This window comes from Quercus robur, chromosome 9, assembly GCF_932294415.1.
Source record: "Quercus robur chromosome 9, dhQueRobu3.1, whole genome shotgun sequence".
NCBI classification, from domain to species: Eukaryota; Viridiplantae; Streptophyta; class Magnoliopsida; order Fagales; family Fagaceae; genus Quercus; species Quercus robur.
Genome location: NC_065542.1, coordinates 40,351,868 through 40,371,488, shown reverse-complemented (window position 1 = coordinate 40,371,488; position 19,621 = coordinate 40,351,868). Strand labels below are relative to the sequence as shown.

Here is a 19,621-nt window from a genome sequence, read left to right as displayed (position 1 = left end):
AAGGGGTTATTTAGTTTATGGCCTATCACTGACAAATGCTACAAATTGTATGGCTATCCCCCAGGGTATAAGCCTAAAGGGAGTAATAAACCCTTGGCTAATCAGGTTTTAGCAATCTTGCTCATTGGTAATGGTTATCCTGGAGGTGTAGATGGTCATGCTACCTCACAGTTCTTCCAGAATAGTGGTGGTTTTCCTAATGCTGGTAGCCAGCCTGATATGGCATATACACCATAGAACTCTTTTGGTTCAATGTCACAAGCTTCTTTACAAGTTTCTTTGCCCTAGTGTCCTATAAGCCAACTTTAATGTGAGCAGCTTATTAACCTTTTGAAGGATCTTAAGGCATTAGGATCAAGCTTTGGCACTCCACCAACTCATCAGGCAACTTCTGTTATGGCTTCTGTTTCATCTAATCCAACTACTTCTGCTCCTACTTCTTCATCATCACCTTCTTTTCAGTCAAACTTCTTAGGTAATCCTTACTAGATTCCTCCAAACTTGTCACACTCAATTTTTTCTACTCATATAGTTGATAGGAAAGCATTTAAGTCCAATGATTGGATCATTGATACTGGTGCAACAGATCATATGGTTCATTCAGTGACTCAACTTACCACTATTACTTCAGTTGTTCATTCCTTTGTTCATTTGCCAAATGGGGAAGAAGCCTTAGTAACACATATTGGCACTGTGCAAATTTCTACTACTTTAATACTCACTGATGTCTTATGTGTTCCCTCTTTTAGTTTTAATCTCATATCAGTCAGTAAACTCACAAAGAATCTATTTTGCTATCTTGACAATTGAGCAATAGATTCATAAGTTCATCTATGAGGTGGACTTTCTTACATCCGAAATCATATAAGCAAAGGCTTTGTGAGGACGTCTTCCACAATATCAAGCATATTTATTTACTATGAGAAAAATGATCCGCGAGCTCATAATTCAATAAGCATTAGCTGGGGCAACCATTGATTTTAGTGTTGTAACATTTCAGACTATAAGGAAAACAAATGCAAGGGGTAAAAATTATATAGCTGGTGATCATGTGAACATTTATTGGGACACTATTTCTAAACCAAAATTGGGCATCATGCCATGTCCAGGTCCAACATTTTCAGGACTTGCCTTGTTGCTTGTTGATATTGTATGATAACATAGGTTGGAAAAGATGTCATAGTATTCAAAGTAAAATCAATGGTCAATGAATTGCAAAACAAATTACATTTTGCTTCTACCGAAATTACAAGCCCTTAGCCTCTTATGCATCCAAACAACTTCTTAAAACCAGTTTAATTCATCACCAGACAGCACATTTTTATCTCTTTACTTTGTTTTGCCTTTTCAGCTGGAGAAGAAATTAGTTTTGGAAATGCTAACTAAGCATTACTCCTATATATTAGCCTATTGCCAATATATGCATAAACTAATTATGGCAAGTGAAACATGCAGGTCTACCATCACCCTAATAGAGACTAGATTCAATTTTTAATTCAAGAAGCAGATTAAATTATAGCACTCCTCTGGAGTGGTTGAGTCAGCTGCAAACATAGAACCTTTAAGTTCATGCATTTTAGACATAAGCCGATCTACTGAAGCTGAAAACAGGCCAGGCATACTATGAGGTTAAACGGAAAACCAATTCGTGTGCGGACACATACAATACAGAATACAACAAATGATGAAGTTCCGTAATTGTCAATCTTCCAAATGACACCTCAAACACCATTTTTACATTATAGAGTCTCTTCATTATATTAAAACACTATATGTATCATACAAATTCACTTGAATAAAACTAGAATACAAAAACTTTAAGAATCGAGCTTCCCTTCCTGCATTTTCATACATTACAACACCATTTCCAATGTTTGTTTTGTCACTAGATCCTGAAATGCAAGCAACTTCAAATTTCAACATTTTGATGTAAAAAGAAAATGAGAATGCAGTTCAATGTAGAGAAATATACAAGCAAGAAACTCATACAAATTAACAAATTAGATTACAAGTAACTGCACATCATTATAATATAGTGTAAGTACTTATTTAACTTGAAAAAGAAATGTCAAAACACCAAAAACACTCAACTCTGTTAAACTTGGCCAAGGTCAAATTTCTCTTGAACTTGAAGAGAATAGTGTATACCTTAGGTATGCAAGCATTAATAAAGCAACTGCAAACATCATCAACAATCCATCAAATTTTAATTATTTTACAATCCTACAGCATTAATTAGTTATGCATGCAGCCGTTAAAACATTTAGATTTGATAGATCTTACTAACAGCAACAACAAGAGGTGGTGAATGCGATGAAGAGATAATTTGATAGCTGTGAAAATCATTACCTGTGACACTTATTACCAGATAAAGAGGCCACGCAATACCTTACTGTTTGCTAAAACTCTACATATTACCATGCTGTTAGAAGAGTTAGGCCCACACTTGCACCATCAAGGTTGGCCAATTACTAGCATTTGAATCTTCAATACTTGAAATTGATGCTTATGTATTTTATTGCTGGTCAAGCCTTATTTTGGTTTTGTTAATATATTTCGAGGAGTAATGAGTTTGATTCTATTTATTAAATGCCAAACTCCCTTCCAAGGTGAACTTGAGGCACGAAGAATCTAAAAGCCCCTTCTTAAAATCACGATGAGAAATTGCATAAATAAGCACTAAAAACCAACAGCCTAACCCCCTTCTCATGGCCTGCACACCTCCCACCTCAGCCAAGCCAAGGAGCACACCACTTCATTATTGTGTAATGTATCAGCTTCAACTACAAAAATTGTCTTAAACTTAAATACAACCCAAAGCGGAACATCATTTTACAAAACCAACATTATAAATGGTAGTTTACCTGCTGAACCAGAGCCACCATAGGGGCGAGAAAGACGTGTGCTATTCTGGGACTTCCTTATCATGTGACCCAGCTTGTGGATAAGCAGTACAGCAATGTGGGCATTCTGACAACCTGTCCTAAATATACAGTTAAATTCTCCTCCAAAGCTTTTTGTCATAGCTCCAACTGGTATCTTCAGAAAACATATATACAAGACAACATAATTCACAATAAGCTCCTCCTATTTTCTTGGTAAAAAAAAAAATCATTTTATGTCAAGGAAAGAAATTGCCAGCAAAGCCAAACAGACTGGCTTGCTTGAGCAGTCCTTATATGTTATGAAAACAAAAAACATAACGGAGCATAAACCCCAGCATTTTGCCACTAGTCCAATTTCTATGAAAAATGTAGGATAAGATAACAAAATATATATGTTCCAAAGGGAACCCAGCAAGTGGAGAACTCAAGAACTAAGCCTGGCACCACTATTTCGACCCAAATTCTGCATTACAACTCCCGAAACTAAAACATCAAAACAAGATAGAATTTCAAAAGATTTGTACCCTTTCTATGCTAATTTTCCTCAAGTTTTCTTGCTGCCAAACAGAGAAATAGTCACACACAAGAGACAAATGTAAAAGGAAAAAAGGATAAAGCTTCTGGGAAATAAAAGGAAATTAAACCCACATGAGAAAAAAAGTAGAGAGATGAAAAAAGATACTTACTGGAAATCTTTCTGGGATCTTTTTCAACCATCTTCAGCATCAGCCCCAGATACAAAAAGACAGTGTAGTGGGTGGTGGTAGTGGCACCAAAGCCCATGCTACTGGCAGTAGGACAATGTCTCTGCCGTCCAGCGTTGCATGGCTTCTTTATCTGATATTGGTTTCTGAATGACAAATAAGGTGACGAGAAGTTTCTAATTAATTCCGAATTGTCAAGAATCGTATCTGTATGCTCATAGACTGAAAAAGAAGTGCATAGACAACAGGTAAAACTAAATCAATAAAATAGAAGTTTGTGCTGAGTACATTAATAATGATGATTCTGATCAACAATAAGTTAATAACACAATTAAAGATTTTCAATTGATAGAAGATAGTCCATTGAAATTTGAAAACGAAAAGGCAAAATTTCCGCAGCATACTAATCAACTAACTTAACAAAATTCATCATAGCCTCAGAGATCATCAATAATACAACTGAAAAAAATCATTGGCTCCATTTCAGATTTCAAAAGGGTTAATGTAGTGAAAGAAAAAAAGAGCCCAAATAAGTGGGATGCATCTATTGTATTCTCTCATGGAAACTTGTACTAGTAAATACCATAAATAGAGCAACAAAAGTGCTGATTTTACCCTCTAACATAATTAAACAAAAATGATGAACACACAATCAGTCAACAAAGTTCAATAACGTCATAGTCAGAAACAAAATCACAAATTAGTGAATTACTGAAGTAAAATGGCCCTTGACATAAATTTTTTTTTTTTTTTTTAAATGCAAGCATATGCCAATGAATTTAGAAAGAAAAAGATTCTAAAAAAAAATAAAAAACTTAAAGAGAAAAAAGAAATATACAGCTACGAAAAAGTTCGTAGCGAGAGAGAGGGTAACTCACACAAAAATCACGAAAAAAACAGGTTTATCAGCCTCACAGATTCATCACAGCTACCACTTTCACTAGAATTCCTCTTCCACTTCCTCCTCCTCCTCCTCAGAATCAGGGTTACCTTGACCTGGTGTACATAAATTCCCAGGCCAGTTTCCCAAACACAGCACAAGACTTTGAATTAGATTAGGGAGTTGTATCCACTTTGGGTGTGGTGCTTCTCCACTAGGTCCAGCCTCATCACGACTTTGCTTAATTTTGGTATCTAAATCATCCTCATAAGGAGTGATGCTGTGGTTGCTAGACCAAGCCTTAGTTTGCTTGACATCTTCAATGTCTTGTCCGAATACCAAGTTGGCCCCGCATTTTGTAACCTCTAAGCCTGGACCTTTGGTTTCAAATTTAACCTCAATCTGGGTGAGTCCACTGGCATCCACTGGTATCAATTTTTCTTTCCAGTTCCCAAAGGAGATGAAGTCTCTAGAGGGTAAATGAAACAGCAAAAGATGATACAATTCAATCTTACCAAATTCCTCGGATAATGAAAGCCTCCTTGTGTCAATTTCACATCCCTCGGCGTTTATGGAACAACGAAGCTCATGCGTGAAGGTACCAAAAAACCCCATAGAACAATTCTCAATTTGAAGTTGGTCAACTGGATGATGCTGGCGGAATACAAAAATAAGACACAGAACAATTCCCATCAATTTGTTACATAATAAATCTGAAGAAGGCACTTGCAGATTCACTGATGTCCCTACATTTTTGTGGCTAAGCCATTTCGGAATTTCGCTTCCAGGAATCAAAAGACCGTAGTGCCGTACTTTTAGCTTAACATGTCTCTGAAACAGAAAAATCATAATGTTTAGTACCTCTGTCACATGCAAGAGAGAGAGAGAGTGAGAGAGAGGGAGAGAGAGACCTGGTAATTAATGATATAACGTCTTAGCATTCTAGACAACACATCACTATTTTCTTGATTCGCAATCAATTTGACGCAATTGGTAAGATCAAGCCCCGGCACAAATTCTTCTTCTGGTCTTATTGATAATGTTTCCAGTGAGGTACAACATCTTGCACCAATAACCTCAATTTTTAATGGAAGCTTTGGCAATGATCGAAGACTAGTGCAAAAATTCAACATAAGAATTGCTAGATTTGATAGTTGAATCATACTTTTAGGAAGGCAAACAAAATTATTTCCTGCTAGATTTAATTCTAATAAAGACGACAAATAGCCAATATCATCTGGGATTGTCTGAAGATTACAAAAACTTAGAACCAATTTAGTCAAAGAGCAAAAATCTGATAAAGATTGCTCTAACATTACCATGGGATCTAGACTTCTTCTTCGTTGAAAGCTGATGAGCTTATTCGATGATTTAGGTGATAACCCTTCACATCCATGAAGAGACAGTACTTTGAGATTTTTTAAGAGTTTGATAGATGTAGGTAGTGCTTTTATAGCAGTTCCACTCATATTTAGCTTCTCCAAGCTTTTGAGATTCCCCAAATTCTTTGGAAATTCATCAATTTTTGAGCACCCAGATAAAGTGAGAATTTTTAGAGACATCAAACTACAACAAGCATTTGAAAGACTTGAAATTTTTTTGCAATCTCTTGGATCCAATTCAATAAGGCCAGTTACATGCTCCATTAATAATGGTAGATCTTTTATAGGAGTTTCATTCAAATAAAGTTTAGACAAACGTGGTATATTTTCCACAATCTCCGGAAACTTCTCCAGTCTTGAACAACCACCAAGATCAAATATTTCAAGAGCTTCCAAGCTGATCTTGTTAGGAAGACTTTTGAGGCATTTGCAATCATTAAGATCTAGTTGAATAAGCCATTTGAGATTTCCAAGAGATGCATGAATCTTAGATAGTCTTGTACAACCTTGAAGAATCAACTTCTTCAAATTTGGGGCTCTACTGAAGTTTGGAGTCTCGATCAAGTTTGGAGAGTAACTTAGGTCAATAACTTTTAATTCATCTAAAATCTGTTATGAAACAATAAATAATTAGATAAAGTCAAGCCTATATAAAATGGAATAAATTACACATTTGTATAAGTGAAAATCTTACCATAATTCCTTTCCATAGTTGTTTGATGCCACTAAAACACATTCTCAATTCAACAAGTTTGCTTGGTTGGAAATTGGTTGGCATGGATTTTAAATGATATCCATGCCATTCTAAAACTCGCAACTCATTAGAAAGATAAGTGAGGCCTTGTAAAAGTTGCACATTACCTCTAAAGAGGTCTTTTGAAGGTTGCACATTACCTTTAATGAAGTCTTTTGGATGCTGCACATTACCAATTTTTAACAATCTTAGTTTTTTCATATTTAAGAAGGCTTTTGCACTCAAGGTTTCCACTTTTTGAATAGGTGCAATTAGCATTATGCTTTCAACTTCCTCAGTTCCCTAATAACAAATGACAATGAAGTTAGAATAACTGGCAAATGATTAGAAGTTTTTGTAATAATATATTTATTCCTTCAAGTTTAGATCTAGATTAGTCAACTTACAGTATTATTCTTCAATACATGAAGGGCATCCTCATAAGAACACAACCTACTTCGTCTACCAGGCTCTTTAGGGGATTTACAACGAATAATTTCTTGACTCATTTCTTGTAGCAAATCATGCATCCACAATGTTCCATGGTCACTAATGGTTATGAGAGATTTTTCCATAAGAACACCAAGATTGTAGTCTAGACTATCTCCCATGCAATCTTTGTTCTCTCCTTTGAAAAAACATGCAATATCTAAAAACAATTCTTTTTGTGCATATGTTAGCCCATCAAAACTAATTTGAAGTATATCCAAAAAAATTTTGTTAGGTTCTTCTTTTAGTTTATCTAGGGCACTTTTCCATTCTTCCGTTCTTTTAGCAAACAACAAAGAACCTAGAACTTTAAGAGCTAAAGGAAGGCCTTGAGCATAATTCACAAAACCCTTAGAAAAATCCACATAATTTTGTTCAGGGTATGGTTTATTGAAAGCTCTCCAACTAAAAGGCTGCAAAGCATCATCATTACTCAACCCCTTAGCACTATATATATCATTCACACCACATCTTTTCAATAAATGACTATCTCTGCTTGTTACAATGATTCTACTCCTTGGACCAAACCAATCTTGCTTCCCTGCTAATGCTCTTAATTGTTCATCTTCATCCACATCATCAAGAACAATAAAAACCTTTTTATTACATAGTGTATTCCTCAGAAGATTGATTCCCTCAGGAATATTCCATATATTTATTTCACTTTCCATGAGAATCTTGGAAAGAAGTTGTTTCTGTAAAGAATCTAGACCTCGATTTTTAGTTTCTTCTCTAATATTAGCAATAAAGCTGGTAGCTTCATAGTTATTAGAAATTCTTTTATAAATTTCTTGCGCAAGAGTTGTTTTGCCTATTCCACCCATCCCACAAATCCCAACAATTTAAAACGAACACCATCCAACCCTTCAGCCAAGTATGAATCCAACATTTCCTCTACACAAGAGTCCATTCCAACAAGGTCCTCATAAACACTTGAGAATTTACAATTCAACTCACTAAATATTCTTTTAATGATTTCTTCGATAACTGTTGATTCAAGTCTGCAAAGAAAATAGCCACACACATACCCAAAAAAAAAAAAAAAAGATGAGGCAATGCTAGCCATATTGAGAGGGGAAAAAAAATGCACTCAGCTTAAGCAAAATCTTAGCTTTGTTCAGTATAATATGGCACTGTAACTGAGGTTTGAATTTTTTTTTTTTTTTTTGGTCACATCATATGGTCGTTAATTGAGAGCCATGTGTGTCTTTATGACTATAAGAGTTTAATGAGTTGAAAGTGCCTAATTATATTAATTCCTCTATTGTATGTTTCTTGGATTGCTATTTTCCAAATTTTATTTCATAAAAAAAATCTGCATAATTCTACTTTTTGCCTAACCATTTGCCCTAGACATTTTTACCAGCTTATCAAGGCAATTCTGCAAGAAACGTAAACTATAAAAAGGAGGCAAGCATTCAAATGAAGACATTACGGGTAGATTGTAAAAACCAAAGTTATGTAAACTCCTCAAGTGACTTGTAGAATGTGGATTACTAAGTTTTTTTTTGACCTAGCAAGCAGGCTGTGTTGGGTTAGGTTCAAGATGAGTCAATCGGATTAAGGTTAAAATTGGTCATTCTAAAAAAGTTATAAACAGGTTGGGTTGATTAGGTCCGGGTCAACCCGTATTTTTTCACATGTAAAAAATAAATAAATATATGAACAAAAATTTACTAAATGTCGAAAATAGCAAAATAGTCAAGAACAAAAGTTAAATAATATTTAGATTCTTAAGTTTACAAAATTCAAAGTTCAAACTAATGATATCATCATCACTATAAAAGTTGGGTTCTTTGCCATTAAGAGCCCCGAAACAATGTAATTTTTCTCTTTTAAAAAAATTATTTCAATAAAAAAAATTCCACAAATTACACAAAATGTTTTTAGAAATTTTTTTTTTAATTTATAATTTAAGAAATAGAACAATAAGCATCCATAACTCTAGTTGCATTCCCGGTTAATAGCGGTGCATCCCTTTGACCCTCGTTCTCTCAAATAAAGACTTTGTTTCACTTGGAGATAGTGAAAGAGATGTAGTTTCACTTGCCACGGATGATACTGACATTGGCAAGGATATTATGAGTTTTATTGCAAAACTTTGAGGTTTAGAAAAATACTTTGAGCTTTATCACACCAAATGATGCAGAGATTTTATTTCAATTTGAGCTACTTGATGGTCTCAAAATTTATATTATAAGCTCCATTTTTCTAAATCTTGTTGCCTTGTGGTCAAATAAGAAAATAAAGTTTTTAGCAACTGTTATTTGATTCAACGTAATCATTACCTTTAGATGGTTGATGTTTTGTTTTTTTTACATGGTTTAGCATTTGGAGTGATTTCCTAACTTATCTAGTCTAATTTTTATTTTAAAAAAATCTTTAGTCACAGGTCAAACGGGTTGACCCATACATGACCTAGAAAAAAGAAAAAAAAGAAAGTCGGATTCAATTTTGGGTCGAATTAACATGTCGGGCCCACTTTTGGCTAGTCTATCTTTGTTTGCACGTGTTGAATAATTTAGGGACTACCAGTCTACCATGCCAAACCATGCAAAGGTTCTTGAACCAAAATCCAATTTGAGATTATAAATTTCAAAGTTTGTAATATATATGGGACAAAGAGAGTCATTGTTAGATGGGGGCAATGTTAGAGACATTAGGGTCAAACCTGTTGTAAGGCCCAAGTCTATGTGTGCATGTACTTGCTTGACAAGAATCTAGTCTTACTAGGATTAGAATAAGGTTAAACTTATAATGCTCTTTGATCATTTGGCCAACTAAGAAAGTAACGAGAAATAAATTTAGAAAAAAAAGAAAGAAAGTTGACAATAAATAGTATTATTCCAAAGAAATTCTTTGGCAAAAATGTAAATTTTCTCCTTAAATTTGATCAATTGTCATTTTAGTCCTATAAGTTTTTTTTTTTTTGGTCATTTTGGTCCTATAAATTCACAATTGTTGTCACCATTAGTCTTTCCTCCTTTTCGTAAAGTTAAGAATGACTAATGGTGACAATAAATGTGAATTTACATGACTAAAATGATAAAAAAAAAAAAAATGATACTTTTATGACCAAAATGACAATTGACCAAACATATCTGATCTAGTTTGTATTTTTTTAAAAAAATTAAAGAAATTTTAATTTTTTTTTGGTTTGAAAATTTTTTTTTATTTGTTAACAAGAGTTATGGATAGACTAACGGTGACATAAAGTATGAACTTACAAAACCAAACTGACGAAAATGAAACTTAAAAAATCAAAATGACAAGTGACTAAATTTAATGGATGTAATTTGTATTTTTGCCAAGTTCTTACCTATCCTTTAAATCCCATCCAGCGAGATTAGCAACTCTTGTCAAAGCAATTTTCCACGTTTGAACATTCCCTATGCAATCCTTGAGACGCTCTTCATGCAATGCAAAGGCTTCTGCAAAAGTCCCCCTTTGATTCCGCACATCACTAGGATCCACATAGTGGAAAACAGGCAGAACAACCAATTGCGTCTTTTGCATGCACTCAACAATCTTTGTTAGTTCAATCAAGCACCACCTTGAAGAAGCGTAGTCTCTTGAGAGAATAACGACAGCAAATCTCGACTCTTCTATTGCTTTCAAGAGCTCTGGGGCAATGAATGTTCCCGCTTGAGTTTTTCATTGTCCCTAAAAACAGATATGCCTTTTCGTTTCAAACTAGCATATAGATGGTCTGTAAATTTTTGTTCGGGTGTCTTCACCTCTAAAACTAAGAAAGACATCATATTTGCATCTACGTGAAGAAGAAGAAGACGATTATGATGATTGAATAAAAGCCATGAAGGAAATGGATGTGCAATGAGCTGAATTTATTTTACAACTTTAGGAAATTGCAGGTGTGACTGAAAATTTGCAGGGCTACTTGCGCACCAACTCTAATAGAAAATGAATTTTTTGACCCATGATTGCCGGTCCCCATGTCTCACTCACACTTACTGCCCAGTGTTATTTTATTCTTCTGTCTCACTCTTCCTGCTCCACTATATACTCCACAAATAAAAACATGTCACATGTCCATCTATTTTATTAAATGCTAAATTTATGCCGTCTATTATTTCAATGTCCTAAAATAAATAAATAAATAACCCATTGTATTTAGGTAATTGAAATAATAGAAGTCATAAATTTAGCATTTAATAAAATAGATGGATATGTGGCATGTTTTTATTTGTGGAGTATATGGTGGAACAGGAAGAGTGAGATAGAAGATTTAGACTCCTTAAAATAACGTTAGGCAGTGGTGCAAAGTGTGAGTGAGACAGAGGGACCGGCAATCATGGGTCAAACAATTCATTTTCTATTAGAGTCAGTGCGCAAGAAGCCTCCTCCTATTCGAGGCATCAACAACTACTTCAATTGGTTGTTAATGGGAGCAGGCATGTGGAAGGCTGTGCATTGCATGTAAGGGTTTGCGTCTTTGTGAGGGTTAGAAGATGAGGACAAAAAGGAGGTGCGGGTTCGTGCACGACTCTTTTTGTTGTGGGACTAAATGAATAGATTTCACTTTATTTATTATAAATTTATACTAGGTATCTTCTTGTTCAAACCAGGTATCTTTGAATGGAAGTTTGTGAATAAGGACTGATTATAAATTTATACTTATTGGGTACCCAAGTATTAATTGTAAGAAGACTGATTCTATTGTGAGTCGGGAGGGAATCTATGGAAGCTGTAATGAACCTAGCCTTAATTTCAGTTGTGACCTTGAATTTTATAACAACTAGTCATAGAACCACGCCACATGCGAGAGAATTTGATATGATTATTTTTTATTAGATAATTATTGAATTAATATTTTAAAAATTCAATATGTGTTACTTGAAATTATGTTTAAAATTAGAATTTTTTTTGTAGCGTAACAAAATATATTTTGTAGTCAGGTGTTATATATAGTGAGATATGTATAAAAATAGAATGCAATAATTTTATAAAAAAAAAAATTAATAGTGTGAGAACTATTAAACCAAGTTGTAACTACATATACTTTGTTTATTACTATACAGATGTATGCAATTCAACTCTTATACATATATTTTTCTCCAAAACATAGATCCACATCTCTTTCTTCCTCACAATTGAAACTAAGTGAAAAAGAAAATAATGATAACTATGCAATAGATCGTTATCAATAAATCATATATCATAAAGTGGAAATATAAAATAAAATAAAAAGCAAAAAGAAAAAGTTTCTTAAGTATCTGTACATAAAAACATTAGCATAATGATGCTCTAGAGTAAATTATATTTTATCTTATTCTTTTTTTTGGCATTTTCAGTAAAGATGATCAACTAAGCAAAGTAAAAACTTATCAAGAAAGTTCAAATTAACTAAAAATTTGATGGTGGAGATGCTAATTATTTGTAATGAAATGACCAAAATAAAAATAACAAATAGATTTGAGAAAAACACATAAGATTTCTAAAAGAAATTTCACCAAACACAGAATGCAACAATAAAAAATTACTACACTGAATATTTTTTTGACTTTTTCGATACTCTACAAATAAGAAAAAAAAAACTTTATTCACTTTTTGTAGATTATAGAGCGATTATAATGTTTATTATAATCCCCTTCCCCTTAGAGGTTATTTTATAAGCACTTTGATTGAAATCAAATTATGTTTTTTATTTCTTATTTATTTTTTTCCCAAAGGAAAGCCAGCCTACCAAATAATCCAAATGATTATCACAAAGACCTGCTACCATAGAGCAATTTTTGGTAAATGTTTGTTGTGGTGGCTCAGCCCAACAATACGAGGGTGTTGGGTTGAGGGCCCTAATTTACTTGTATTCTAGGTTGTGTTTATCCCACAGTGGAAGGCCCAAGAAATGGTGTTATAGGTTTTTGATGGAATCCATGAGAGGTTTGAGCCCTTGACTCTTTTTACCTTGGCCTTGTCAAGATGATGACTGTATGGCCGACCCCCTTTTTCTAGAATTCGAACAGGATTTCTGAATCTCCAAATGTGTCTTTCCTCGCTACTCTCATGTTTCTCTCCTAATAATTTTGACCCCCTTTCTCATACCCTTCTTCCCTATTTATAGCCTTCCTTTAGTGGGTTTGCTATCATGAGGGGTGGCCTTCCCCAAGTAGGTGGGTCCCTCTCTACTTCATATTCCTGACTAGATGTGACCCACTGCACACTCTTGAGATGACATCCTTTGGAACTTGCATTAGACGCCAAGACAGGCTTGGTAGGCGGATTACCCCAAGGCATTACCTTTCATCCATGCCTAAATGGGTAATTGGCTCGATGCTCTCGGCAGTGTTTGGTTTAGTGTCGAGATGGGCCAAGTCGATTTAAGGGAGCAGGCCAAGAGCTTGGGCTGGGCCTTTGATTATGGTCCATACATCTGTTATATTAAACATTTGATGATATTTTAGGCTTAGATATCATAGGTCCGTATTCTCAACATAAGCTGAATATCTCTCGACAATAAGTCTAATCAAGGGATTCTGCACAACATTACCAACTTGAGTCTTGTAAACGACAAATTGATATCTTTTCATTGCTTGTAACAACTACAACCTTGTCTTTTCAAGTTAAAAGCTCATTTGCCACAACCATATGCATTTTGTGCTTTTTAAGAGCCATATCAACCTTCTCCAAAAGTATTTGTATATCTGTCTCTAGCTGTTAAGTCAGGCAAAGGAAAACTTTCAGTTCCATTTCATTATAGAATAACAAAAAGTTAAGGAAATTATAGCGAAAGGCTTTCTATACAAAATTCCAGTAGGAGACCAATAGGCCCTCCACTTTCTTCAAGACATAGAGAATTATGAAAGACCCTCTATCCTTTCCCTAACTTTTTCTCTTTCTTAAATTCACATTACCAAAGAAGTATATGAAGCTAAAAACATTGTGAATTCATCTCTATTCAATGGAAGTCCATTGGTAGGCACATTCAAATTTGTAGCTTGTATTTTTTTGTTTTGATATAAACTAAAATTTCTATTTTAAAAGAAAAAACTACGTATTAACCCAAACTAAAATTCAACCAAAGCTATAAGAGCGATTTGTGATGGGAAATTTTAAAAATTTAATAAAAAAACCACCAACCTAAATTAGAGTTATAAGAAAGAATAAAAATCGAGAGAGAGAGAGAGAGAGAGTACTCACAGTTTTTGTGTGGAAAAAATATGGATTGAATGGAATAAATGATATCAAATTTATATAAAATAAGATGGGGAGAAGAAGAGTCAAAATATAAAAAAGAGAAATAATGAGGGAAGTTTAACGGTAAAGTAAAGATTAGTAGGGAGATAAAGTGGTAAAGAGGGAGGGGAAAGGTTGGAGAGAAGAAGAGTTATTTATTTATTTTTATAGGAAGATGAAAAATTTTAATATTCAATTTTAAAAATGACTTGAAATTAGAAAGAAAAAAAGGTAAAGTTGAAATTAATTTGGGTAGATGAATATAGTCAAACATTTGCTTCTAAGAAAAAGAAAAAAGAGTTGATTCAACATAACGTAACATATAAAAAATTAAATTTAAAAAAATTATAAAAAGAGAGAGAGAGAGAACGTGGTTGATAGCAATAAGGAATTTTGATATATAAATAAATAAATATATATTTATTTATTTATATATTTTAAATGTCATTAACTTAGAAATTATCAAATTAATGGAGATATATATTATTTTTTGGAATAGATAAAGATTATCAAATTATTGGAAATATATACTGTTTCTTAGGATAGATTTATATTAATCACCTCTTGAAGAATTTGGATTGTGCTTATCCCTCAATAATCAAGTTTTGTAGCTTGATATTCTGATAAAATAATATTAATTTAATTCTTTAAAAATCTAAAAATTTAGTTAAAGACCCGTGCGTTACATGGTTTTATCATAGACTTATAGAATATATATATTTTCATATATAGGAAGTGTTTTTTTTTAAAAAAAAAATATTGATAGCTAAATGCTAATTTCTTGAGATTTGGGGGAAGGGGTAGCACATATCTTTAGGGTAAGGTGCATCCAATGGAACTTCGATCATAAAACATTGAGTACCTGTAATGTAAGTATACAATCTGTAACAGTTCTCAAAGCTAAAAAAAAAAAGTACTATTATTAAAATTTAATGATATACAAAATAATAGAAAATTTAATGATTGATAAAAGTCATCAAATTTAATGAACAATTTATCATCAAATTTATATTAATATATGCTTAATAATAAGCTAAACAGAAGATTGTTCTCTAAATCAAAATTGTGAGGATGAAAGTAACATTTCACCATTGAACCCGTGTCATAACACACACACACACAAAATCATGTCTAAGCATATTTAATGATTGATTCTCAAATTACAACCATATAAATTGGATAAAACTTAAGAAAATTAGGTTAAACAAAAGACAAAAAATACACAAAACCTATTCAATTTGATGGAAAAAAAAATTAGAGTAAACAAATGATTCACTCATCCAAATTTGTTCTTTTAAAAGTATTAATTAAGAGTATGTTACTATTTTAAGTCTTAAATTATACCTAAAACATCATTTTTTTTCATGAGTAATAAAATTTATTAATAATGTAGATTATTAATAACTAAATGAAATACAAAAAATTATGGACGAAATGGAAGTGATTCCATAAAATCTATAAAGAGTGTTGCTATTAGTAAGACCCCACACAATGAGACCTATATCATGAACCATACAAATATGACACAGACACAACTATACATCAATTCTTAAACACACACATGTTTATCAATTAATGGCTTAAATGCATGATTAGTCGGTAAAGTTTAGAGTGAATAATGTTTAAGCCCTCAAATGACATGGTCAAACTAAAAATGCTCCGTAGAGACTAAAAATAAATCGTAATTAATATCAATCACTTTTTAATTTTTTTGGGAACTAAAAACAATAGCTTTAAACTTTAGTGAAGTACTAAAATCATTTTTGGCCTAAATAAAAAAGATTCTTTTAAAAGTATAAAGAAAATAAATAAATAAATGAAGCCTAGGCAATCACACTCTTATTGAATGCAATATATTTGAATTTTGACAGAACGACAAATAAATAAACATTCATCAGTCACTTTTTTTTTTCTCTTTTTTGGATTAAAAAAAAGACTAAGAATAAAGATTAAGAAATTAAATATGAAAATAAAAATAAGAAATTTAGTGTGAAGGAAGAAAATTACAATTTATTGACAATTTTGTGTCTAATAGTAGGTGTAAGTTGAGCTCTCCAATCATTGTTCAATGGTGTGGTGGGTTCGGTTTTGATAGTTTGTTTGTGACCAATATTCTCCTCCATTTTTCTAAACCACCAAAAAACAACCTTAGCTATTTTAAACTTTTAAGGGAAGTGTTTTCAAAACTGAAAACGAAAAACCAGAATAGTAATAAAGACCTAACATATTATTGAAGAATCCAAAAGCAGCCAAAGAATACACAAAAACCTTGCTTACAGCTTTCTTTAGATTTTCGCCCTGTAATTTATCTTCTGTTCTTCCTCTTGTTATTGTTCGTGGTAGAGAGAGAGAGGAAGTCGAAGAGTTCACAGTATTAGAATAAGATTATGAAAACGCTATTTGAATGTTTTGAGGTTTGGCACTTTGCTTTTGTGCCGAAACTGGAAATGTGTGCTTTTATAACTTTAGCTATTGTTGCACAAAGTTGAATTGCACACGCCCATGTATTGCATATCCATCCCACACACACTGTAATTCTCACTGATCCAAACTTCAAGTACATAAGTAGCGTAAGCTAGATTGTTATTAGATTTTTTTTTTTTCCAGTTTTTATTTATTTATTTATTTATTTATAGATATACACTTACTTTACCTAATCAAGAAGTTTAGGTATATTTTATCCCAAAAAAATAGTTAACGTTATTAGCTAGATTGTTATTAGATTTTTTATTTTTTATTTGTTTACGTTAAAGTTAATACAAAAAAGAAGAAGCAGTTTTCTTTTTTCTTTTTTTCTTAGATAAACTACTTAATGATAGTTTTTTTTTTTTTTTTTTTGAGATAAACTACTTAATGATAAGAATGAATTAGAGTCTTGCTAGTATACTATTCCTTTTTAGTTCTTTAAAATTCTAAAACTTTAATAAAATTTCTGCAATTTGATGAAGCCACTTGGCGCAACTACGGCGTCTAAACTCAACTTTTATTATATATAATATGATTTGATATGATATATATATATATATATATATATAGGGAAAGCCTAGAGAAAGTTTAATCAGAATTTATAAATAGAATCTAATTTTGCGCCATGTGTTTAAATTTATGTGGTAACCACACTAGAATTATCCACTTAAATTTGTGTCATGTGTCCACTTAAGTTTTTAAATTTTTGTACCAAGTGAGTTAATGAGTGCAAAATACTAATAATCTAATATTAATAAACTTTAAAAAATTAAAAAAAAAATAATTACATATACTCAATAAAAATCACCACACATTCTATCTTATTAAAAATTAGAAAAAAAGAAAAGAAGGGCCATAAATAGCATTAAATTTAGGTAAGAATTTTAAAATGTGACTAATTACGTTTACTTTAAAAAAAAATTGACTAATTATTTATATTTTTATGATAAAAATCATGTTTAATTTTAAAGGTATATATATGTATGCATGTGTTACATGCTATTTTTTTTTTAATAATTTCACTAATTATTTATATTTTTATAATAAAAATTGTTTTTAATTTTAAATGCATCCATGCATTTGCATTGATTACATGCTAGTCTATATCATATCATATACCATATATAATAGCAGAAGTCTTTTCTTACAATTAAGGTGGTTGTGACATGTAGGAAAAGTGCCCACTTAAAACTTTGACACGTTGACAGTAAAAAAGTTACAAAAGTGATCGTTATAATGTTTGAGTATTGAATTACAATCTCACTAAAACACCGTATATCTTAAACCCAAATACTACACCTAGGGTGGCAATTTATGGCCAACCCTAATGGGTCGGGTTTTACCTGGTCCGATAAAGAATAGAGTCGGGTTTTGGTTTTTAAAAAAAATACCCGAAACAGGTCTAGGTTTTGGCAAAAACCCAGCCCGAACCCGGACTCAACCCGACCTAGTTAGCTTAAATATAAAATTACAAAAAAGACCTATATATATATATATATAAATATATATCACAAGCCCTAACCTAAAACTCATTTCTCTCCTTTTTCTCTCAACTCAGCCACCTCCCTCACTGACTCTCACTCTCACTCTCCTTAATCGGCTCCACCAAGACTCTCAAAGTCACAAATCAGGTTCAGACACTCACATCTCATCCTCAACCTCACTCTCATTCACTCACCAACCCACCCTCACCCTCGTGGAGGAGCACAAATCTTGTGGTGATTGCCGTTTTTGTCGCAGAGGAGCCCGTGATTGTTAGATCGAAGAGAGATTTAGTAGTCTGAGTTCTTTTTTTTTTTTTTTTTGGGTTCATTTCCTCTTTCAATAATTTTTGTTTTTGGGTATTTGTTTGAGGATTTAATATGTAAAAATCTGTCCATAAATGATAAATGGAGTTTTGTTCCTCTCTCAGTAGTTTTTGTTTTTGGGTATTTGTTTAAGGATTCAATATGTAAAAATCGGAGTGAATGTTGTGTTGATGTAAAAATCTGTCCATAAATGTAAAATCGGAGTTTTGTTTCTTCCATAAATGATAAATGGAGTTTGAGGATTTAACTGATAACAATGTTGATTGATTTGTGTTTGTGTTTGGGTTTTTTTTTTTTTTTTTTTTTTTTTAAATATATATATATATATATATATAAAATAAGATTGGGTTGGATTGGGCGGCCATGGAATAGGCCCAGAAGTGGCTGGATGGGGCCCGTGGAGATCCGATGGGCCTAGTTTGGGGCTAAAAAAAAGACCCGTTTATTAAACGGGCCGAGTCTGGGTAATAGGGGAGGCCCCACAAGTCAGGTTCGGGTATCAAAAATCCTGGCCCAAACCTGACCTGTTGCAATTCCTAACTACACCGGTTCAGTATCCTTTAATCTATACTATTGTTTCACTAAAGACAAGATATAAAAAGTTCAAAAACGTTTTGCAAACCCATACCTAGACAATCCGTTAAACAGAGAAGGCGCGGAAGATGGAGAAAGCAAAAAACTGAGAAATTTGTATGTCAATTGTGTCAAGATGTAAGACAATCCAGGCTTCTACCACCGTCGACAATACAACACGCCCTCAAGTTCAATCAGATACCAATTTTGAATCGATCAGATTCCAGATCGCTCGGATCTACTTTGATTTTTTTTTTTATCAGATCAACGGTTTATCATCTACTTTTTGGATGAATATATTGCTTTTGTTTATTGGTGGTGTTAGTACTCTACTTTGAATGTTCCGATTTCAATGTATTTCTCCCTCAATCGTTCACATTCTAGATTTTAGAATCGGAATGATTGTGTTCTTAGATCTGGGTATGAAATATGACTTAGTTTTGAGATATTTTGGTTGGATTGGTTTATATTAAGGTATTTGGATTGCATTTAGTTTTATTTTGATTT

General features: G+C 32.7%; 1 protein-coding gene across 6 annotated transcripts in view; it reads right to left on the bottom strand.

The window, feature by feature from the left end:
- Positions 1-1,488: 1,488 nt before the first annotated feature.
- The window catches only part of LOC126698338 (disease resistance protein RUN1-like), a 38,420-nt gene continuing 20,287 nt past the window's right edge, over positions 1,489-19,621 (bottom strand). The window contains exons 1-6 of one of the 6 annotated variants that reach the window (XM_050395488.1): positions 6,992-10,122; positions 6,546-6,887; positions 5,381-6,460; positions 4,468-5,300; positions 2,865-3,735; positions 1,489-1,892 (exon numbers count right to left, since the gene is read on the bottom strand). In XM_050395488.1, coding sequence (XP_050251445.1) covers positions 4,530-5,300; positions 5,381-6,460; positions 6,546-6,887; positions 6,992-7,897 — 3,099 coding nt within the window. In that variant the 5' untranslated portion in view covers positions 7,898-10,122 and the 3' untranslated portion in view covers positions 1,489-1,892; positions 2,865-3,735; positions 4,468-4,529. Of the gene's footprint in view, positions 1,893-2,650; positions 3,812-4,467; positions 5,301-5,380; positions 6,461-6,545; positions 6,888-6,991; positions 10,123-19,621 lie in introns of those variants that run through there. The other 5 variants (XM_050395492.1, XM_050395493.1, XM_050395494.1 and 2 more) reach the window with 5 other exon arrangements.